General features: G+C 35.6%; 3 protein-coding genes across 3 annotated transcripts; 1 reads left to right on the forward strand and 2 right to left on the reverse strand.

Moving 5' to 3' along the window:
• Positions 1–253: 253 nt before the first annotated feature.
• Positions 254–1,546, forward strand: LOC126681359 (F-box/kelch-repeat protein At3g06240-like). Its single transcript, XM_050376903.1, has one exon. It carries the CDS (start codon positions 254–256, stop codon positions 1,409–1,411), a length of 1,158 nt encoding a protein of 385 aa, XP_050232860.1. The 3' UTR covers positions 1,412–1,546.
• A 205-nt stretch (positions 1,547–1,751) lies between these two features.
• On the reverse strand, positions 1,752–10,684 carry LOC126681053 (uncharacterized). Its single transcript, XM_050376428.2, has 17 exons — positions 10,403–10,684; positions 9,728–9,967; positions 9,412–9,558; positions 9,045–9,123; positions 8,011–8,194; positions 7,230–7,295; positions 6,753–6,992; positions 6,120–6,326; positions 5,689–5,992; positions 4,906–5,065; positions 4,678–4,786; positions 4,154–4,289; positions 3,989–4,044; positions 3,613–3,912; positions 3,391–3,513; positions 2,473–3,159; positions 1,752–2,094 (listed from the first exon to the last, which is right to left on the reverse strand). The coding sequence occupies exons 1-17, from the start codon at positions 10,539–10,541 to the stop codon at positions 1,924–1,926; spliced, it is 3,348 nt and encodes a 1,115-aa protein (XP_050232385.1). The 5' UTR covers positions 10,542–10,684; the 3' UTR covers positions 1,752–1,923.
• Positions 10,685–11,568: 884 nt separating this feature from the next.
• Positions 11,569–22,940, reverse strand: LOC126680323 (DNA-directed RNA polymerase V subunit 1). The gene is made up of 18 exons (XM_050375428.1): positions 22,641–22,940; positions 22,219–22,319; positions 21,717–21,843; positions 21,497–21,612; positions 21,111–21,155; positions 20,697–20,858; positions 20,408–20,566; positions 18,435–20,321; positions 18,167–18,342; positions 17,549–17,609; positions 17,315–17,439; positions 16,404–16,555; positions 16,006–16,280; positions 14,376–14,549; positions 14,151–14,291; positions 12,644–14,073; positions 12,278–12,392; positions 11,569–12,157 (listed from the first exon to the last, which is right to left on the reverse strand). The coding sequence occupies exons 2-18, from the start codon at positions 22,303–22,305 to the stop codon at positions 11,813–11,815; spliced, it is 5,577 nt and encodes a 1,858-aa protein (XP_050231385.1). The 5' UTR covers positions 22,306–22,319; positions 22,641–22,940; the 3' UTR covers positions 11,569–11,812.
• Positions 22,941–24,408: the final 1,468 nt, after the last annotated feature.

Here is a 24,408-nt window from a genome sequence, read left to right on the forward strand (position 1 = left end):
TTAATCACTATTAAAATATATGAGCCTCGAGATGTATTTATTATTGCAATTTTCAATAATAAAAGTATCTAAATGGGCATTAATTATTGCAATTTTCAATAAAATTACTGTGATTCATGTATTCCACTTCTTAACATTAAAATCAAGAACTCCAACGGACATTTCAACAAAAGCTGCTTCTATTTAGATCGTTTTCACTTCCTTAGTTGTCTATATATACATAGAGATTAAAGGAAGAATACAGAAAATAAAAATGTCACATTATTTCTCTGAAGAATTAGTGGTCGAAATCTTGAAGAGACTACCCGTAAAATCTCTACTCAAATTTAGAAGCGTTTGCAAATCATGGTACTCTCTAATCACCAACCTTAAATTCATTTCTCTTCATATTGCTCATACTATTGAAGCCAACAAAACCTACTCACTTGTCACAAAGAACCCTACTCCTTATACATATCCTAGCAAACAACAACTTGTTTTGCATAGTGATAATGTCTCATTTAGTGAGCATAAAGAACTCGATTTACGTTCTTTTTACATTGTCTCTGCTCCCCATGTCGAATTTTTGTTTGACATAGTCGGTTCATATAATGGTTTGGTTTGTTTGTCTGATCAAAGATTTAATCGCCTGATTTTGTGGAACCCGGCAATTGGCAAGTTTATTACAACATCGCTATGGGAGGATTATGACCGGACTGTCATTGTTGGATTCGGGTTTGATAGCAAGAATATAGACTACAAAGTGGTGAGGATTTCTTATGGCTATACAAATTCAGGTGCTCCATCAAAACTTATCCAACCATTTGTTGAGATTTTTGAACTTAGTTCGAGTTCTTGGAAGACCGTTACCGTCAAGCATCTAAATTATGTTGTTCGCGCTTACCAATATCCTACTTATTTGAATGGCGTCGTTCATTGGTTTGCACAAATATACAGTGGGATCTCTAGAAAATTAATCATAGCATCATTTGATTTGAGCAACGAAGCATTTGAAGAACTGATGCTCCCTGATGCGCTACCTGATCAATCTGATTACATTAATCTTTCTTTAACAGTGTACCATCAGAAATTCGCTATAATACAGTATGAACAATGGAAACTGGGTAAGTTTAATTCCCTCTATTTTGAGAAATGTTGTATTTGGGTAATGAAAGAGTATGGTGTACGAGAATCTTGGACCAAACAGCTTACCATAGATTTAGAAAATCATGGAGGTTCGTCGTCGGTGCTCAACTTTCAAGGGAATGGTAGCATTCTTGTTGAGGAACGTGATGGTTCGATAGCTTCTTATGACCCTGAGACAAAAAAGGTCACTTCTCTTGGAGTCCGAGGATCTAACTTTCAAGTGTATTCTTACATAGAGAGCCTTATTTTACTCGAGGAAGGAAAAAGGAATGGAATGAACCAATAGAAGATTAAAGGCGGAACCAGGGTAGAGCGAGAATCTCATGACCGGTGCTTCGCACCAACACCATGGTTGTTCTAGTTAGCGATTAGAGTACTGAGTATTTACATCCCCACTTGAAATCAAAAATCCGCCATAAAAAGCAAGTATAGATGATCAATTACATAATGATCTTTACAATTTTGGTTTACATTCAAAATCTAGTAGTACGTACATTTAGTTTTCATGAACCCAATTTGAAAAGATATTAAAATATGTCGTCTCATTTAGTTAATTATTGTGATTTTTTATTTATAGAATGTCAATCAACTAGTACTCCATCAGATTTGTTAACGAGGGGCCAACCTGGCAAAACTAAGTAGGAATATGGATTCAATTCGAGCAGAAACAAATTTTGATTTTCTTCATAATCAGACTGATCTGAATTTTTTTTTTAAAATCGAATAGAGTATTAGCATGTTGTACATAAACTACAGATACATGTGAACGTTTAAGCACCGAAACACGAGAAGGTACACTTAGCTTCGTTGTTTGGTTTCATAGATCCGCAGACCAGAGGTTGATGCAGTGATTGGACATATCCTAACAGAAAACGAGTACGGCACAGCAGGAACAAGATATTTGTCGTGGACAGCAGGTGACCAGCTATCATCTCCACCCACACCCATATGCTTGTGATCAAGATGAACCTGCAATCCAACCACAGCAACTTAATAATGCCAAAGAAACTTACTACTCCATGACTATATTGAACAGAAACTTATCGACTCATACATTTCAACATTTCGTCTCGTGAAACACTTTCAGAACTTCAAAAGTTTATTTATAGCTATTCTGGTCAAAAATATTGTTTCGACCCTTTTTTTCGTTTCAGTGTTTTCCATTTCAACGTTGTTGTTTTCATGAAACATAGCTCGATAATAATGGACTTTTGGGGGAATATAGTCCTTCATCAGATTAAGTGTGAAAGGGGACACATAAGAGGCAATGCAGAGATATGGCGGGCTGTGAATTCATCGAACATTTTGGATAGTGACTAGAATTTATTTTAAGTCGTAAGAATTTACCTCAATATGATTTCCTCGAACAAGTTCTTTATTATGTCTGGCTCTGTCGAGTTCCGTTGTAGAATAGTAGCTAGCACTCATTTGCATAGGTGGAGAGTTTCCGTACATTGATGCAAAAATTCCTTTTCCGTCTTTGTTTTGGAAGGTCACCCATCTAACGTCTGCCCTACCGGAGCACTCTCCAGGAACAATGTAAGGAACATGCATGTCGCTCACATTCTTCTCGTAGATCCCGACATGAGCTGCTGCTTTTCGATCTGGATAACATTCGAATGGTCCTCTTCCATACCATCTAACACGGTCCATTGATCTTTCCAAATTGAATTCAATTCCCACACGTGGCAAGGGAGGAAGATCGGAACTTGGATTTACATTACACTCAATAATCAAATCCCCAGAACCAAAAATTGTGTGAATCATTTCCACTTCAATCAAAGCATTCTGATTGGTAGATCGTAATGAACTATCTTCGCTCCTCGGAGCACCAATGTAAACCGCCTTTATATTCACCAGATGGTCAGTTTTGTTCTGTATAGAGCAGCTTTTTGTCTGAAATTCAAGCCTATCAATACCAGCAGCTTTCCATCTAGAGTAATAACTTTGTTCCTCTCCCCCTTTATCGTTATCCGTAGGCGCTCGCCAGAAGCATGGAAGTATGCTTTTATTCATTACAGCAACTCCTTCAACCTATCATTACCGTAATTTTAGAGTACATATTTCGATTCCAAGTAAAAATGCTATCCGCGAAAGGACTAATTGAGGCATCTGCTCTTTAAACCGTTAAAATAAACTGGTTCTAGTAGAGCAATTGCTTAGAAGCAATTCAAGATATCAATTATGAGAGGGGAAAAAAGATTAATTTATCACATTCGAATAAACTAAATAAAACAGGGAAATTTTATAAGTCTAGTAAAATACCTTCCAGCTTTGAATTGTTCCTGTTTCAGTGTTCAATGTTAGTTCCCAAAACTTCCGCCGGCTAATTTTAACTGTACTTTCTGAAATTTCAGTTGACAATGTAGCATCAGTAGCCTTGATAACCTGGAAACTAATGTCGTTAGTTAACCAGAAAACAATTTTCAGAGATATTTATACAAATATAAGAATTAATTAATGTAAGTATAAAGGAGAAGCAATTACATAAGGTATGATCTCCTTTTTTGAGGGCAACTGCACTTGAGTAGAGGAGATAACATGACCGGTTTCAACCCATGGTGTTGAATGCAACAGCTTAGCCGTAACTGTTAAGAAGATTTCTCCCGCAGAATATGAAGCCCATAGCGAATACCATGGACCTGACTCCAATTCTATATCGTAATCACTCTGCGGTTTCATCAATGGAATTGATAGAATGCCAGAGCCAAGTTGGTGACCGTCACCGTGGGCAGCCCAACTAAACTCCAATCCTTCTGTTGTGTCGAAAAAATGAGTGTTGGTTATCTGCAAATCAAAAAGTCAAACTGAATCTGAAACTGAAGATCAAACTAATCAACAGAATAATTGAATATGTAACTACCTTGATTGTGCTTCCTTTGAGCACCGCCTTAATCGGTTGGTATAAGAACTTGACTTCTGAAAACAAGCATCAATTCTTGTTATTTATCAAGATGGATCGGGATCTAGGAAGCATAGAAGATAATATAGAATACATGGGTACATTGCAAATTTGACATTAAGTTACCATGCAATGCAGGATGTGGACTTCGATCTGGCCATATAAGACCATTCAGACAGAAGTTTAAATCATTGGGGGTGTCCCCGAAGTCACCTCCATATGCCCAATACTTACTACCATCTGTACTTTCATTCAGCAACCCCTGCAATAAAAATTTGCAACTTTTACAAATGGTCGATGAGCCACAGATGGCAGTTTTATGCATGCATCCTCATGAGCAATGAAAATGCAACTTGCACAAAAACACAACTATATGGACAAACATGATCACAGAATGTACGTCTATATGTAATGAACTAGCTTTGTGGTAGCATAGGGTATAGTAAGTGGGTTCTACCCTTTCAAATTAGGCCGTGCATAACGGAATTGATCAGTCATAGGCAAAAGACTGTTATAGGAAGTTGTAGATGCAGTGGAATTGCTTGATGTAAAATAAAAAAAAATAGTAGCATATACTTTTCGCAACCGATGATGCTATGAAGTTCAAATTTCCGCATGATGATGGCCATGGACTTGAAAATAATCTATACCTGGTCAACCCAGTCCCAAATGAAGCCTCCTTGAAGACCAAATGTATTATCAATTGCTTCCCAATATTCATGTATATTACCGTTGCTGTTACCCATTGCATGTGAATACCTGCCATTTGTGTATCATGAGAACCCTTTAGTAAACAAAGTGAAAGAGCCACTGAAATAACACAGAAAATTTATATATATACTTTTTGAATGATAAAGAGCGGAAAAAAGGTTACATACTCGCACAATATTAAAGGACGTAATTCTGTTGGATCCTTTGCGATCTTCACTATATCCCAAACACGCATATACATGGGGCATACAATGTCTGTAGATGTAGTCCTGGATCCACCTCCTTCATAATGCAACAATCGGGATGCATCCTTTCCACGAATCCAACCTAGATAAATATGAATCCAAAGTTTGGTGAAGTGTATACAGAAATGGAACATATAAGGAGAAGCAGTAAGCAAGGACTGTCTTTTTATCTTTGACATGATGAAACAAAAAGAATAACAGCATTAATCAGCAATTTGGAAGCATTTTCACCCATAAGCTCTTTTGTTTGTTCATGCGTACACAATCCAAAAAAACTCTTAACAGAACCGTACATGAGATTTTAGCCACAAATGGCTTCTCGAAAGCCATAAATAAACCACATTTTGCATGCATGTATCTGGTGTGCTGTGAATCTCATAGACCTTATATATAAACCTCAATCAAAAGATTGTTTGTTGAAGCTAAACAGGTCATTTTGAATTATATAATCTATGTAGTACAGGCAACCAGTAGCTTCTGAAGACACGCAGATCAAAAGGTATAAACAAAGCAGAATCTTTATACAGTTGAGCAAAATGCTATTTTGTTTAAGAAAGTTAATTTCTTAATCCCAAGGACTAATGAATTCATCATCAATAAAATTTAATAAAAAGCAACGTCTAATTATATCTGTAAGTGAGTTTTCTGAAAATTGATTCTAGGAAAAACCCAAGTTTAAGATCTGGTAAAGCATAAAATTTGTACCAGCTGCAGCAGAATGATTAGGCCCATATGAGGCCTCATTTCCTAAGGACCAAGAAATAATGCATGCATGATTTTTGTCCCTCTCCACCATCCCTATCACACGATCAAGCATAGCAGCCGCCCAAATCTGTTCTGAAGTAGGGTGCTTAAAATGTCCAGAAAGATGAAAGCCATGCGTCTCAATATTGGCTTCATCAATCATGTACATGCCAAAAAGATCACATAATTCATACCAACGGGGATGCTGAGGGTAATGACTATTTCTCACGGCATTAATGTTGTTTTGCTTCATCAGAACCAGATCCTGTCAGCAACAAGAATAATGAAATGTCTTCATACATCTAAAGAGTTGGGGGCGAGGGGGTGAACAAAGAAAGAAACCTCACGGGGCAGAGATCACAATCTAAGGAAAGCAACAGCAAAAAGGTTACCTTGACCATGCAGGATTCAATGTTTGTCTTCCCAATACGAGGATGATGTTCATGTCTGTTGACTCCTCTAATCATAACTGGCTGACCATTAACAAGCAGCTGTTTAGGCGCCTTAGATACTTGTCTTATGCCTACTAGGGACGACTCGCAGTCAACTACATGCCCAGATGCATCTTTGAGGGTGACAACTAGAATATACAGGTTTGGCTGTGGACAAATAGAAGCAAATATCAAAATTTATAAAGAGGAAAGGAAAGCAGAAGAGGCTATCAATAACCTTATTGACCTAGAAAGAAGAATATGTAGGATAATATTTCTTTGGTCGTATCAATTACAGGGAAGAATTTAAGAGCTGTCGAAAATACAGAATCCTCTTTAAAAAATTTAAAAAAGAGGTATCAATATTCATCTGATTTATGGTTAAGTGATTTTTGTTTTGATTTTTGTTTCCCATATGTTTTGTGCACACTTAATGGTTTATGTAGACAAGAACAAAATCCACAAGATTTCAAGAAAAAATCATAGTAAATCTAAAAGAAATAAAGAAAATGGAGCATCATTGTTGGGTGAAGTGAATATGAATTGCATCACAATGAAAGTTTGTAAAGGGACCAAATGAAAATAGTTGCTCACTTGCTCTGCAGACCAAAGCTTTGGCTTGTCTACTTTTCCCACTAGTATATAACCAAGAAATCCCAGAATTGGATCAAAGGATGGCTTGAGCTTTATGTCCGCCACTTGCGATGAACGCAGATTAGCAGATCCATCATTGTTATACCAGTTTCCAGTGTCATATAATGCAGCTTCTATGACATAGTGGTCAAGAAATTTGTCTTTCGGCATTTTACGGGAGCTATCTATCTTGACTTCAACCTGAATGGTATGTACCAAACACAGAACCATAAAACTCTAACACCAAGCCAAATAGTGTGAATGATCAAGTAATTTAAGATAACAGGTGTTACTATCAATTCTCCATGTTTACTCATAAAATACAATGATCAAAGAAGCTAAGAACAGGCAACATAATCCGGTCAGAAAAGATAGCAAGCAGTACCGGTTCCTAGATTTATTAGTTATTTAGATTATTCTTGATTCATAAATACTAACCTCAATGTCGGCAGAAGAAAAATCCTCAGTCAGGTTTGATTTGAAGAAGTAGTCATCAATAAATACCTGCATGTTGATCATGTTGTGTTCTGAATACTCTCAAAAGAAAGCAAAATATACCTAACATAAAATTATAGGGACAGACAAGGAGACAATATATATTATATTCCAGGAAAAACGTGATCGAAATCTAACATGTTGATATACAAATACAATATGATAGCATAGATCTAAACATGAGTAAGACTACCAGCTTTCCCAACAATGCCGTTTAGATTGACGTGGTGCATTTATGACATCTTTTTTTCCTTTGTGATTTGATCCCACATAAGTAAATGCGTTAAAATATTTAGTAGCCCAATGCAATTGAATCTTAAGGTTCTCTTCCTGAATACGCTCATTCCATGAGAACTACACTTCCTATCTGCTAGTGGACTTGATTTTCATGCCGATGAATGCATGATCTTAGTTTGAATTATTTGATTATGTGACTGTGTGCAAAAGATATATACTCTTGCGTTCATGCTATGTGATTTCTTTTTGCGCCAATGATTTAAATGTGAAAATAAGAAAGTGGACGGAATAAAAGGGTAATAACCATGCATTAGTTTCAACACCTTCTCCTTTCATAAATGTATTCAAGCAGATGGCATTGTACAATTGTTATGCAAAGGACAAAAGAATCTCCATTTGCATCCCTGCCCAGATATGAACTCAAACAGTTGACCACTATATATCTGATGATGAGAAAACAAATGTCAGTTACGAATAGGAAAAAAACCTGTGGCTTGGCAAGAAGAAGCACATCACGATGGATACCAGATAACCACCAATGATCTTGATCTTCAAGGTAAGATCCATCGCTCCATCTAATAACTTGAACAGCCAGAACATTGCTTTTCCCAGAATCACACGAATAACAGTACTCTGTTATTTCAAACTCAGCAGGTAGCCTACTGTCCTGGCTGAGCAAACACAATGGAATATTAGAAATGTATCACACTGAGCATGACTTATTACAAATAACCAGGACTAGTTTTTCAAGAATGCTGAGAACCAATCCGCCACACCACATATTAAATTTGTTCGTCTCTATTTTTAATGACAAACAAATCTAGGCTCCCTAGCAAAGTGATCAGTGGCACAAACAAATTACAGCTTCCAATCATAACCATCTCAATTGTTCTTGTTCATTTCATATGGTATTACTCTCAAAGTGTTTGGACTTTCCTTTCCTTAAAATTGTAAGCTGAAGACATTCATTAACGACACATGTTACATGTCTAAATGATTTTAGTTTTCTATATTGAATAAGAAATAGGGAAAAAGTGTAAAAGAAAATAATCATGTTCCAACTGAAGCACAATCCTTGGTAACATTAGAGATCGTCTTACAGTCAGCCATTTTCATGAAGTGCTATAAGGCTTAGATTACCACTTCTTAATCCAATGAATACATCAAAAGCATTTCAAAAATCTAGCTTTCTTTTTCTCTTCTTTTTTTTAATCTAAATTCCACAAATTGCTAGCATAGCAGAATTACTAATTTTCTCAAAACAAGATATATTTTCAGCATAAACTTGTGTGCAAGCTACAAATAACTTTAAAACTCACACCTCTAATAAGTAATGATTTTATAGCAAATGAGCAATAAAAATATGACTCTTATGTGCCAAAGATATAAAAAACAATACACCACCTCCATGCATTAACTAATTCTTCAAGCACAATGCTAGCCGCACACACCCCTCCCCTACCCACCCAAAAAAAATAGAGAAAAGAGCAACAGAGAGAGAAATATTTATGTATCAGGTACCTGTATCCCACAGGGATCCCATTTACCCAAGCGCAGAATGCAGAATCGACAGCTTCAAAGTGCAGCAAAATCCGACGACCTATCAAACAGCATTTAGACCACATTAAGTAACAGAAAAGATTAGAAAACAATGTGCGTTATGCTTGGCCAGTTAAATAACTGACATGAAAATTTATCTGAATGACAAATAGCACGAGCTGCTCAAATTTGTTCAGTAGAAATATAAAAGCAATTCTACTAACAGCACATATTGATCAATAAACAGAAAATTAGTAAACCAGGATGTTGGAGTATCTTGAAGCTAGAAAATTTTCTTGCAAAAGCTATATAAAGAACTAACGGTGTAGCAAATCAAAATAGACCGTACCTTGCCATTCTTTAGGAATCTGGAAATGCGTTCTATAGCAGCCAGTAGGATTATCCTCAGGAACATATGGAGGATCCAGAGGAAAAGGATATATTACATTAGTATAAATGGGACGATCAAATCCATGCATCTGCCAATTTGAAGGAACTGTTGCAACAACAGAGATGACAATGTAATGTAAAAAAAAAACACAAATTTGAAACGTAATCAATGATTGCCAGCTGAAAGTTCTTGACGGTACAAGATTAATCTTTTTCAGTAGTTCCTAGCTGAATTGACTAAAGGGAGTACGGAAAATTACAGAGAGAGAAATTACCTGGTAATGTTTCCCACTCAAAGTCCTGAAATGAAGGGTCATAGAATTTTCCCGGAACTTTGGTAGGACTGGGAGCCAACGAAAATTTCCAAAATCCAGACAGAGACTTGACGAAAGGCAAGCCTTTAACCCAAAAGGCAGCACAATCAAGTGATGCTTTAACAGCAGCATCATTCCAAACAGCAGATTTTGATACCATCACATCAACTTTATTTCGACGGTACCAATACATAAGAGATCCTATCCATATAAAAATTTAAATTTCTCATTTCGTTGCACCAAGTCATCAGCAAATTAGTTAAAAAATCACCAGAAGAACAAAACTTTACTCTCGAAACAACGAAAAACAGTACAAGAAATCATATTCAAGTTCAACAAACATCAAAAATCATAAAATCACAAGACCAGAAATTAAAAAGTAATCAAATTCTAATCCATACTTCACATCAATCATACTTGAATTACCAACCAAATTGTTAAACCACTGAAGCAATTCCATCTAAAAGAATCAAAACAAATGCTGTCTACATAATAAACAAAAGCTAAAAATACTAAAGAAAGTCTAAATTTGATTATATAAACACTGAGCAGCATTCTGCCAAACTCGTGGGTTCAATTCCTCCCACGAGCGCTCCCTTCCCTCAATTACCGAAAAAAAATTGAATTTGATTGTACCTTCAACAGATTCATGGCAGTGTAGAGTGACATGAGGATCTCTTTTTCTCCACTTAATAAAAGATGGATCCTCCCAAACTTTTTGTCCAGTTTCCAATGGAGACACTGTTTTTGCAACTAAAGAAGCTAAAGATTCCATTTTTTTCTACACTAATACTCAATCAACCAATGAGCTATAAGCATTTAGCAACAATCTGCAAAATTCAATGATCAATCACACCCACATGATGCAAAAAGATTCAATCTTTTTTGGGTTCTACAGAATGTGTTATTCGTCTGTTTTTCATTTTTATAATATTTACTTTTTAATTGTTTTTTCTGTTTTTAGTAATTTTGGACATGCCGGCCACGTCAGAAATTCAATTCAAAGTGGGTAATTGTTTTTTCTGTTTTTAGGTAATTTTGGTTATGACAGGCAGTCAGTCAAAAACCCGTCAGAAATTCAATTCAAACTCAAAGTGTGGTTCATAAGCATGAATTATGAAGATCATGCAAATTACTGGAATATAGTTCAGTTTTGGTTGGTAAATTTCTGATTTTGGGTTCAGGAATTTACACATTTATGTGGCCGATTATTTTCAGCTTTAATGTGACAAAAGTTATATATTTATGTCATTGAAAAATATAAGATCCATTCTTATTTCTTTAATATAGTAGTATTTTTTATATTATAACAATTAATTTCTTTAAATAATAAATGACCGTCTATAATTCTAAATAAAAAAAGGTAAAAATAAACTACTTTCTAGTTTCTTTCTTTATAAAATACCTATATCGTATTATGTTCTATTTGGAGGTGATTAATCGGTGTAAAAAAACTCTATTTAGGTAGAATTTGCTTTTGGCAAAATAATGGCATGAGGAGAATATAGATATAATTAATCATGGTCGAAAAATAATAACTTAATTTTCTCTTGTTTAAAAAAAATCGAACTTCTAATAAAAAATTATCTCAAACTTTTATTTTCTAATAAAAATATTGCAGTTTTTCTTTCTGTGCGAAACACAAGTTGCATCACATAATTGTAGGTTCCAATAAATAGGAACATTTACATGTCACAACCAGCATTATAAGCATAACTTGCAGTGGCCAAGGAATTTTGATTGGCATTTGATAAGAAATGAAATTCAATTGTAACACCAAAACTGAAAAATAAGACCACAAATCGGAAAATTTTGACTATATTACTATCGACATGCAACATCAACAAAGAGGCCTACAGTTAGATTGGTAACTAACTAACAACAAAATTATGAACTGCTCCTGTGTTGGAAAAAGTAAGAGCAGTTCATAAAGAGTAATTAAACTTTACTTGTTTATCAACAAAAAAAATCTGATGCTTATATACAAATCAACAAAAGCAGACTAACTAATTGATAAAACAGATACTTTCTTGAAGTCTTCATCACTTACTCTGCCGCGTTATCTACTCCCGTGGTCTCCGGCTCCAAAACAGGGGTTTGCTGAGGTGTCTCTGCAATTGGAGTTTGCGGCTGGGTCGACCCTGATGCTGGGGTTGGCTGGGTCGACTCTGAGGCTGGGGTTGGCTGGGGCGTCTCTGCGGTAGGAGTTTGTGGCTGGAGACCTCTCTGGCGAGGCTTGAAGTATTTTCCGGTGAACTCCTCAGCCAGGTCAGGGTACTTGACTTTCAAGAAGTTCTCCAGACACTTACGGTATGAGAAATCCTGCTGAGAACCATCCGTTGAAACAACAAAGAAGCACCTGCTATCTTGGAAACTGCTGTGCTTATTAACCTGTTACATCAAACCCAAGTTTTCACAACGAATTCAAAACATGGGGCAGATAGTTTTAAGTATAAGAAAATAATTATAAAAGACATGAAAGGTAAAGACACGGATCAATGATAGACATACCATGATGTGATCGACGCCAGCACCCATCTTTGCAGCTTTATCAGGATGGTAATTGAGCACATTATCAATAACGTAAGACTGATCGGTAGCAGACAGTGCATCTCCATCATTGTACCTATACACAGATTCACACTTTTGAATCAACAATTTAAAATATTGCAGAATAAAGCATATTTACACATATAAAAGGAATTTAAGAGGACTTCCGCAGTTAATTATCCCCACATGAAGTTAGAAAATAAAATGTGCTGTACCAAGGTAACATTTGGACCATATTTTTACAGGAATTAATAAGCTATGAGTATTTTCAATATATTCTCTTTGTGGTGCTGGTAAAAAAGATTGAATACAACTTAGGAAACATACCCGGATTGATGCATAACTTTTCTGATGGACCGCATTAATGGCTCAATGTCAGAAAGGATATCTTGCTCTTCAGAAGTAAACATATCCAATCTCTGTCTCGTTACTGTAAACATCAAATTCATAGCGGAGTTATCCCTTCCTTGCGACATAGGAGGGCGGTTCTTTCCTTTCCATTCCGCATTATTTGAACCCCAACCTTTAGGTCCATCACCACGACTTTTCGGAGTGCCCCAGCCTTGAGAGCTAGTCTCTTTTGAGGATCCCCAGCCTTGAGAGCTAGTCTCTTTCGAAGATCCCCAGCCTTGAGAGCTAGTGTCTCTCGGAGATCCCCAGCCTTGAGAGCTAGTCTCTTTCAGAGATCCCCATCCTTGAGAACCAGACTCTTTCGGAGAGAGATGTTGGGGTGTTTGAGGTTTCTCCCATTTCTGTTGTTTCTCATTTGGAAGGCCCCAACCTTGGGAGGTAGTTGCTTTCTCTATGGGAGAGCCCCCGCCATCTGAAACTTGCAGTGAATTGGGTTTTCCCCATTTCGATTCTTGCTCAACGTCATTGTGAGTTTGCTGCTTCCCCCATGCTGACTCTGTACTCTCCGGTTGTTCACAAACAGCACTTTTATTCCAAGAAGAACCAGCATCCCCATCATTGTTGGGTTTTCCCCATTTCGGCTCTTGCTCACCTTCACTGTGAGTTTTCTGCTTTCCCCATGCTGTCGCCGATTGATCACAAACAGCACTTCTACCCCAAGAAGAACCAGCATCCCCATCCTTGTTGGGTTTTCCCCATTTCGGATCTTGCTCGCCTTCACTGCGAGTTTGCTGCTTCCCCCATGCTGTAGCTGTATTCTCCGGTTGATCACAAACAGCATTTTTGCCCCAGCTCGCACCAGCTGCACTCTTCTGTGTATCCCAATTCGTATCAGCTGCCTCATTCTTATTACTTCCCCAATTTGTATCAGCTGATTTATTCTTCTTTGTTCCCCAGCTAGAGTTGTCATTCAACTGCCACGGAGTTACAGTGTCCAATCCGTTTGACCCGTCAGGTTCCTCTTGGACTTTTGTAGAAAGGGCATTTTGGGTCTCCGTTCTGTTTCTTCCCCAGCTAGACCAAGATTCATCATTATCAATCCCTTTGTCTTTATCACCACCCCAGTTTCCACCGTCACTAACACCTTTCTCAACGTGTGAAACCTTCTCCCAGTCAGCAGGTTGATTGTCTAAGAATTTCTTAAATTCATCACCGTCTTCAAATATGGGCTTCTCAGAACCAAAATCTCGCTCCGGGGACAAGTTCCAGTCATCCATATCATCATCAGGCATAAGGTCGTCTACTTCTGCACCTAAACAGGCAGTAGCTGGTTCTCCATTTGCAGAACTTCTAACCATATTTAGAAGTTCATACACATCCAAGCTGCTCTTTGGATTCAAACAGGTCTGGGAAAGAAAAACAGCAGCAATTAGAAGATCATAAGGAAATTTGTAGCTAAAGGAAAGGTGAAAGAAACTCATACCTCCTTTTGATCCCAAATCAAATCAAACTTTGATCCTGTACCAACCGCCACATGTTTCCCCCAGGCACAAGCTGCAACTACGCTGGATAAAGCATCCGTATGACACTTCTCTGCAGCTCTCTCAAAACATTTTCTTGGTGTCTGCCAGCAATGTTCATTGATGGTCCGTTAAAAAGATTCTGTTTTAACCTTTCAAAAAAAACTGAACAATATGCAACTACTTACATAGAGTGTTGCCTCAGTAAATGGTACTTGAACATCCAATGAGTGAGATAATGCTTTATATCCACCAGTTGTGAAGCCAACTAAGTTTCCAGCACATGTCATGCTATTAGCCAGGAGAATAAGATGCTCCTTTAGCACGCCTTTCGCCACCTTTGTCACTGAGCTCGAGAGACGCTGAAAATGAACCGAAAAGTTTGTCTCAAATGCACCCTCAAATTGTAAAAACAGCATAAAAAGAATTTCACGTCTAACGGCACTGACGCTCTATTTCAAGGAGGGGTAAAACTGATCCAATTTTAAAACTATGAAAGGGAATATTCAAGATTAAAAAATTAAAAAGGACTTGTTCCAGAGGTTGTTAAGAATATATTTGCAATTTTTCTAATATTTTAATTTTAAGTAAAAAATAATACAAATAAGATATTTAATGTTAAAATACAAAATATTTGTAAAAAAAATAAAACGTTTAACACAAATAAAATTTGAATTTTTTTGACCTGTATATCTTTTTACAAAATTTTACATAACATTAAATATTTACAAAAGTATCATACTGTTTATTTGTTATTAAATATATATATTAATTATCCCATGTGAAATGAAGTTGAATCTTTAAATACATATCAATTAAAAAAAATGTTTCTTTACTGAATAATATTAAATATGAAAGGTTTAACTCTACATAATTAGATCTAAATATTTTAATTTCAGTTTTTAAAATTAACATTTCATAATATCAACATACCATCAAAACATTATATAATGCACCGGAATAGGTTAGGATCATTAAATAGACTTGTGATTTTTTGAAACTAGATGATAAATTTTATTACGTGATGAGGTGATTAAGCTAGGAATCATTGTTCGGGGATCTATGATAATCTAAAATTAATATATATTTCTAAATTCTAATATTCAGTATAATTAATTGCTCCTTAATTAAAGACGATAATATTCTATTTATCAACGATCTACTTTTAACATTTAACAGATTAGTCATTACAATAACATAGACATTTAATTAAGGAAAATTAAATTTCAAATAAAAAAAGGTATGCCTCTTTACCACACAGATAAATAAACCCTTTTTAAATTTTGTCTCAAATATCACCCCAAAATATTAAAAATGGCTCAATTATGCCCCCTTAATGATTACGTGTTAACACCCTTTCACAGGAGGCACCATTTATAAGGGGGCATAGTTGAGCCGTTTTTAAAACTGTGGGCGCATTCAAGATAAAATTCAAAAGGGACTTATTTTTTCCCTTGGTTGATGAAGAGCCATTATTCAGAAAAATCCAAAAGCTCAAAGAAATAAAGTAATTCCAAGTCCTTAAAACAGGGAAGGTGATTCTACCAGTGATTTGTGATCATCTTTAAGCATCATAGTACCAGAAATATTAAAAAGATGCACAGAATTTGCAGAGAACCTGCCACGCCATCTTTAAGACTGGTATTAAAATGTATCACTGAATTGCAGAATACAAATATAGCTACCTTCTTTAGTTAAATGATTGTTTGAGTACAAGTATTTTCAGGTTTCCGAGAGGCGGATTGGAGGGGATCTATTAGCAGGCATAACATAATCAAAACTAAAAAAAATAGAAAAAAGGAAAAAAAATTATGATACCTGAACTGCTTGATCGAATGCACAAGAAATACCCAACAATTCCTGAACTTGTTTAATTGCATATGGTATAGACCTTGTGGTATCAATCATATGGAGAACAGGAATACAAGAATCTAGGACAACTCTCCATGCATCACCACTTTCTTTCACAGCTGATTTCTCAGTGAGAACGTCCAGAGCCAGTTCCCCCTTCTGATTCCGGGATGGATTTCTTATCCAAGTACTTGTATCTGGACTAACCCAAATAATATTTGCAGAGGAAATTCGAGGGTCACCTATTCATTTTAGAAAAGATCTCAGAAAAGTTGGAATCTAAAATCCAGAAACCTTACTGTTCATTCCAGAAATCGCTGAAACATAAATCAAGTATCATGCAATACAAAATAATGATAGACTACCTTTGATGACTGTGTCCAACAGAACATGGTAAACCTCATCAGCAAAGAGCTGTATGCTTCTCTCTAAATGGATCTCTGTATTATCTTTCCAAAAGAATGACAAGCACGGCATGCCAGACCTTTCATCAGCGCATTCAAAAGAACAACATTCACTACAAAAAAGCAAACTCATTTTAAGAGATTGACAAATCCAGCAGTTGCAATACCAAACACATCAAGAATTATTAGCAGATACAACCACTTTGTGCAACATAGAGAAAGAGAAACTGAATAAAGTAAACTATGTAGACAATATGACACAGAAACAACCAAGTAAGCCAAGCCAAACTATATTAAGTGCAACTATCATATCTGTAAATTAACATTTTACAGCTCGCAACAAAGCTGATACAAGATCTGAGCTCCTGGGTTCACAAAAGCAGAGTTGCCAAATGCAAGCCTCTAAAGTCGACAGGAGAGAGCAAACTTCTTGAAAGTCGACAGAAGACCCAAAGGATAAGATATTTTGACCTTATAAGTATGGGACGTGGCACTCTCCATACTTGGGTCTATATGCTATTAGCTTGACATCTTCCTTACCAGTTAGCTTCTTAAGTTTTCTTCTTAAGTTTAACCCTTCCTTTGTAACCCAATGGTATTAATAATTAGTTACAACCAGGTAACACCGTAAAAGAGATAGTTGAACTACTGACATTAAAAGAAATAAAGAGAAAAATATTCTAACTAAAGCAAATGTTGGTCAAACTTTTTGTGGGGGACTTCCAAGAGACACAGATAGGTACAGTGAAACAGTTAAAGAAAAAACAAATAGTCCGATGAATAAGAGGTGACAAGAACTACCCAGTACCCAGAAGAAAGAGGTGGGTAGTCTACAAACATAATATGTGCCCGCGACTGTATTCAAAACTAACCTGAAAGCTACCTCTATCTTTTTATAAAGAGAACCATTTTTTTTCTTCTTTCCAAATGAAAAGATAGTCTCTTTGCACTTATTATGAACAGCCTCCATGTTTACTTTCAACTCTTGCAACTTCATCTGTTCAAAAGGAAATCCAGTTACCAACAAAAATTTAACTTCCAGCCACCAACAAAATACGAAAAAACAAATTCACTCCTTAGAATATTATAGGTATCAAAGAGAGAACCTTTTTGAGATGAATGTGACCAACAACAGTCGCATCTGTAATGCTTTGAGGACTCCTATACCTGCTTGTAAGAATTTGTCAGAACTTAAATATTTCTGTAATATTTTAAAGTTAATGACCAAATTAAAGAAACAATGTGACAATGACCCTAACCATATAATTTTTATGGAGTATTCATAAAATTATATGAAAAATGATGAGAAATCAAAAGGGTCAAATACACTATCTATTGCTGCTCTCTTTTTGAATCGGACATGCTCAACATCAGAAAGAGGGTTTACCAAGCATCACATTCGAACAAAATGATTTTTATTATCATGCATAAATACTCCATGGCTGTTGATCAAAGGTTACCCAATATATACATATATATATTCAGATGAGTTTTGTACATTAACAACAGACTTAAGGACCTCGGTTTAAACCGTTATGATCAACAAAACAATAGTTCCATTTGCACATAATTATGTTTGTTGAGGAATAAAAGGGCCATGGGTTAATGTTTTTACCATACCACATATGGACCTCTTGCCTAACAACAGGGGAATGGATAGCTCTTTTACAAGCATGTCAAAAAGAACAGAAAGCATTAGAAAAATAGTTCTAACAACAACTTACTCGATCATAAAGCATGATGCAATGCTTTTAAGAATGACTTTCTCTAAATGATTCTTAACCAAATAGGTTGCTTTTTCCTGGCAGTAAAGTTTCCCACAGCCACAATAGTTAAAGTACAAAATGACACGGCGATCAGTAACATCATTCTTAAAGTTGACTCTGCACTGAAGAATTTCCTGGAAAAGGTAAAAAGTGACAAGAAAGATGCATCACATGCACTATGGAAAATGGTGAAATTCCAAGCTAAAAGAAAGAAAACACTGATTACCTTCATCTGCTCCCATGAGGAATTGCTACTTGGAGTGGAATCAAGAACTGCCTTGTATGCAGGATTGGACATAGCAGTTGCAGCTAACACGCCGACAGGCTCACCCGCAGGGAATAAACTCTGTGCTTTAATTCCTGCTTTTACTCCATACTCAAACTGGATGATTGAATTGCTACATACATTTCTCACAGTCCCATCATAACAGATAATTACATCTCTAAGAATGGCCATTAAATTCTTAAATAAGGTCCCAGGTTCAGATAATCCTCTTGTAGAACGAACCATAACCTCTCTTGAAGATATTGAATGAACCATCGCTTCATAAGGATCTAGCCCATGGAAAAAACAGCTTTCAATAAATCCATGTTTTGCAGATGGATAATCAATATCAGGAGGATATTTACTCTCAAAATGAGAAGCCATTTCTTCAACCAAAGTCTTAGTGTAGAACTTCCCTCTATCAGAAATTTGCAGGCCCAAGAAGCCAATTTGTTGGACCACCTTTGTCATGGCTGATTCACTCCTGTACTCAATCAAATCACCTATAGTAGATGACCTCAAGATGAATTTTGTAACAGGAAGTTTCGCACATCGGATGTGGTTTTCTAATTGCAGTTCCATGAGTTGATTGTAAGTTGATCTTAATTGACTTAGCAAAGAAGAAATGACCTTGAAATCTCCACGACTACCATCCATGGCAGTCCTAGACATGTAGAAATCTTCTAAACCAACACTAAAACCTTCACAAAATATGTATTCCATCAGTAAAGGCTGCAAAGAATTGAAGAATTTAAAGACTGCATCGGGACCTTTCTCAAAAAAAATTGAGATTACGACTTCATTGATAACAGACTGTACAACATCCCTGGTGAAATCTGCATTCACTACCTCACCATTGCTGATCAGGTATCTTTCTCCAATGCAATCAAACTGAGAAGGCAAGGCTGTCTGCAATATCTGCTGAGCAGTCCAAATCAAGCCAGAACAACAAGATTTAACAGCAGGCTGTGGCAAAGAAGAAGATACAAACATAGCTAATTGCTGAGCGGCTTTTCTATCCAAGAAGTATGCCTTGAACATGGTCTTCAATGACAAAAGAGAATCAGAAGTCAGTTGTAAATTCAGATTACCACTGTGAGAACTAAGAAGCTGCTTCTCAACTGAAAACAGCTCCAACACTTCTGCTTTAGCAGCAAGAGATTGAGGATAGAAAAGATGTATGCAATCGCCATCAAAATCAGCGCTCAAGGGCCCACATATTAAAGGATTTATCTTGACAGTATGGCCATCATGCACATATACAGAAAGTGCTTGCAGGGAATGCTTATGTGTTGTTGGAGGTCTATTGATGAAGACCATATCTCCATCCATAATCCTCCTGTGAACAACCTGACCAGGCCGAAGAAATGTGTGTCCCTTGGAACCTTCCCTCAATGAAAAGGTAGAAGATCCGTCCCTGTAAGTCAAGCATGACTTATTGTCCACAAGCTCTTGCAAATATTGCACATTATGTGAGTTGACTTTCTCTTCGAATGTGATTCTTTGCGCAATCTCGAAAGGAATCCCAATTTCATTCACACGCTTGTATGCATCACCTGTAATCACACTGCGTGAAGAGAATCCAGAGCCCTTTCTAATGAACAAGGTTTTCATCTTCTCAAGCCATGCTTTAGTTGAGGAACCATTGGACTCCTTGTGAATCCCAAAGCGCTCATTTACATCTTTAGCGGATTTCACAGTGCCCCTCACTTGAAGGTACTGATCTACTGCTGATTGCAAATCATTGGCTTCAACTTCATGAGATTCAAAGTTTGGTTCACCGGAGCGTGAGCTTCTAATTATCTCAACTTGCTTCAGAACTTTCTTGAGCATAGATATAGAAAGATCCTGGAATGCAACATGGATTCAAAACTCATAGATTCAACTAAAAAACACAATAAATAAGAGGCAGCATAAGCTTATTATTGGCTTACCGAGGACATAACATTGACACCATCTGAAATATCTAGTGCTGACAAACAGTTTGGAGGAACTGGCACATATTTCATAATGTAGCCATCTTGGGGAAAGAACCCCTTCCTGGAAAGCTTTCTTCGTGTTTCCTGAGAAATTCTCTTTAGCATTTCATTCACCTGTAATATAGGGCAAAGCCAATGTCACACCAGCCCACGTGAGCACATACAAAAACAAGAAGGAGGAGAAGCATACTAGAATACCAAATATCATAAGTTAAGCATGCGAATGAGAGTACAAGAAACAAACCTCATAAGGAAGCAATGTACGAGTAAAGTCATTGCCATAGCGAAAACCATATCTTTCTAAGAAACTCCAATCTGTTTGTCTCTGCCTCGATGGAAACTTTAATTGCAAATTATTTGCACCATCAGTTGTTTTAACCTCCTTGATAGAAATTTGTGAAGCCTCCTACAGAAAAAGAAAATTTCCAAAATTAGGAAAAGACAAGGGAAAACAGCAACAATTACAATAATGAAATTCTACGCCATGTTGCAAAGAAATCTCAATTTTCAAAAGTATAAAAATGTGCAGCAAGGAACAAACTTACATGCTGAATATTTTTATTACAGTAACAAATTCTATGTAGAATAAGCAAGAATAAACTACTTCACATATATCTCGATTTGAAAAATTGAAAACATATGGAAGCTTTGTGCTCACCTCACAGCAAGCAAAGAGACGTTCGGCCATGCCACTGCTCCTCGTCTGAAATTGAATGTCATAAGCTTGTAAGATCAACATTGGCATATACTATAAGCATATAAGGTGCTCCACGGCTACATAACAATCAATTGAAGCTTTAACAACAAAATTGTTCCTTTAAGCGTATCCCTAACTTGCAATTTTAGTGCAGTATGCTATTTGCAACTCTAATCGTCCTTATATGATGATGAATAAGTTTCCACCAATTAAACCTAATTGGCCCAATGAAAACACCTCAGTAACAGAAAAGACATGATTCACATACAGATTCTGCTAGTTTACTCAAATGTTGTCAATTTAAGAATATTACAATAAGGCGATAGAAATGATAAATCGGAATATACTTGGTTGTTCTTCAGTTTCAGACATTTTAAACATAACAAGCTCAACATCCGCTTCAACTCGCTCACATGACTCGGATGATAGATAGGTATTGGCAGTTCAATGTAGCCAAAATGACCTGAAAATAGCAAAGGGAACAAGACACTCAACTTCAATTAAAATTTTCATATCACATTATGTGCACGCAAATAAGTAATATCAGAACAATGAACATCAGCTTACCTTCACATTTTCCAGGTTCAGAAGTGCCGCAAGAGTCACATTTACCAAACTCCAGAGGCAAACCAAGAAAAGGATTTGTAAGCTGACTGGAATGGCTTATAGGGAAACCACTAACAGACGCCGTAGACTGTTGAGCAGCAGTAAATAGGGAAAGCATATGTTATAATAAAATAAAGAGAAACTGTAGTCAAAGAGAGTATATATAGATAGCAGATTCATTAGCTGATCGTACGAGTTTTAGTATCGCATCAAGAAATAATATCCAAATCACTCTTTTTGAAAGTTGTTTAAATACACTTCGCTACCCAAACACAACCCTCCACTCCCCAACAAAATAGAGTGCTCAAATAGGCCATATATGTTGCTTAAGTGGGTATTTACACATGGCTAAGCCTTGTTATCAGCTTCAATATTTAACCAAAACTTCTATAGCAGTAAATGACTCGAGTTAAATGCGATAAAGATATAACAAAATGCAAGAAAATAACAAAATTCTACTCACAATTTCTTTATGAGTTGCCAAACCAAATTTGATTCCGACTATCTCCCCCTCTAAAATATGCAGTTGAGCATCCTCCTTGTCCTCCATTTCTCTTGTAGCAACTGAAAAAATCAAAACAAAACAAAACAAATTAATTTCAGGTACAACACACCAGTCTAACACAAAAACAAAAATACAAATTTTATTCATTTCATCCAGTTTGACTTATAAAAAAAAATTCTTATTGGCTGCTAATAGCAACACTCTTCTACTCTACTTCACTAAGCTCAAAATAAAATGCATGTTCACCTATCCCCATTTCCACATCCACAAACAGAAACAAAACCCAGAATCAGATTTTAAAATCCCACCTAGTTTCCATCATTTTCCAACACTTTCTCAGCTACCAAACACTAATGCAAGCTAAAAAAAACAAAACCCACCTGAAAAAGTTTACGCTTTTCTCAGCACATTTGACACCCGATTCTCAGCTGTAATTGTAACTCAAAGAAACAAAAACCCTAAATTCCAGAATGCAAATAAGGAAATGGGTATTAAAAAAACCCTTCAAAATTGAATTTTTTGTAGAGAGAATAATGATCGTACAAACACACACCAAATTGGTTCCGTTGTAAAAGAGAGTGTCTGTCTGTGTGTGTGTTAAGTTGTACTGCTGAAGAGAGTAGAGAGTTTTTGCATGCAGCAGAGAAATTGTTTTTACTTTTTTTATTTTTTTATTTTAATTTAGTAAAGAAATTGACTTGCTTTTTTTTAACTTTGGGTTTTGAAACTTTGAGCTTTTTTTAGGTTTTTATGGACTATAGAGGTTAATGGGTTTTTGGCCTTTTGGGTAGTTGGATATGAAATGACTTAGATACCCTTGATGTGATGTGGAAAATGCTAAAATGGGGAGAATCTTTGGGTTTTATGGTAATAAAATTGCGTTTTGGCCATTTTGGTTGGTTGTGTTTTGTCTAATTATGAAATAAAAAAATAAAGCAAATTACTATGAAGTCCTCATATTTAATATAATTCACATTCTAGTCCCTTATGTTTTAAAATTAAATGATATGGCTCTTCACTTTTGTTTCCGTCAACAGTTTAGTCCTTCCATCCATTTTTTGTGTTAGTCAATAAAGTCAAATGACTTAGGAGTAATTTTCAAATATGTGGAACAAAATCGTTGACAAAAACAAAAATGAGGGACGAAATTGTTGCGAAAAACAAAAGTGGGGGACCATGTAGTTTCATTGACTTCGTTGACTAACACGAAAATTGAATAGAAGGACTAAATTGTTGACATAAACAAAAGTGAGGCATCAAATCGTTTGATTTTCAAATAAGAAGAAATAAAGTGTGAATTATGCCGAATATATGGATGTCATAATAATTTGCTCAAAAAAGTATGAGAGAGATGTGAGATGTATTCATTATTTACCAACCTTCAAACGTGGAGCTCAAACCGCTAAAATTGATAAAGTTGAGGTATTTTAATACAAATAACGCATAATTTCATTCAATAATTCCATTTCAAATGAATTTTATTAAGATTAAATTAAAATTAAAATCATCTCTATTTTAATATTATAGTTTTTCTAGATAAATTATATCATAAATTAATTTATAAATGAACATTTGTCTTTAGTTTCTTAGTAATATAAAGTTGAAATAATTAATATTTTATTAGAAACAATTACTATATTTTAAGTAATTTTTTTATTTTAAAACAAAGATTATCGAATATCAAAATTAACATCACAAAAAAATCTCATAACTTAGAATTCATTTAAATAATTTATCAATTTTATTAATTTCTGAAATAAATGCAATCAGTTTCATTGAATTAAAACATCAAACTGCAAATATATTATAAAACTAATCGAACTCGGAAATCGTATATATATTTCTAAATAAATTAGTTAAAACTTATGAAATTCACATACAAAAACATTACATAAATTTTATCACAATTTGATTGGTTCCGTTGATTTAAAAATTCTAGACCTAAAATTAAACAAGCCGATTTAACTAAAAAATTAAACATGATCAAATTAAATTAAACGAAAATCAAACCAAATTAAAAAAATTAATTTTGGCGATTATTTTGGTTCTACCATATTGCATTGAAACTATAAAATTTCCATAATTCAAAAAAAAAGATACATTTTAAGCCTATAAATTTTATCTATCAGTTTTTAAATTTTTATTTTA

This window comes from Mercurialis annua, linkage group LG5 (assembly GCF_937616625.2).
Source record: "Mercurialis annua linkage group LG5, ddMerAnnu1.2, whole genome shotgun sequence".
NCBI lineage: Eukaryota > Viridiplantae > Streptophyta > Magnoliopsida > Malpighiales > Euphorbiaceae > Mercurialis > Mercurialis annua.

Coding starts and splice junctions, on each gene's coding strand:
- LOC126681359 (XM_050376903.1), top strand. CDS start 254: ATGTCACATTATTTCTCTGAAGAATTAGTGGTCGAAATCTTGAAGAGA.
- LOC126681053 (XM_050376428.2), bottom strand. CDS start 10,541: ATGGAATCTTTAGCTTCTTTAGTTGCAAAAACAGTGTCTCCATTGGAA. Junction 9,559..9,727: donor TGAGTGGGAAACATTACCAG/GTAATTTCTCTC, acceptor TTGTTGCAACAG/TTCCTTCAAATTGGCAGATG. Junction 5,066..5,688: donor TAATCATTCTGCTGCAGCTG/GTACAAATTTTA, acceptor ATATTTATCTAG/GTTGGATTCGTGGAAAGGAT.
- LOC126680323 (XM_050375428.1), bottom strand. CDS start 22,305: ATGGAGGACAAGGAGGATGCTCAACTGCATATTTTAGAGGGGGAGATA. Junction 17,610..18,166: donor GCATCATGCTTTATGATCGA/GTAAGTTGTTGT, acceptor TCTTACAAGCAG/GTATAGGAGTCCTCAAAGCA. Junction 14,074..14,150: donor TGATTTGGGATCAAAAGGAG/GTATGAGTTTCT, acceptor TTTCTTTCCCAG/ACCTGTTTGAATCCAAAGAG.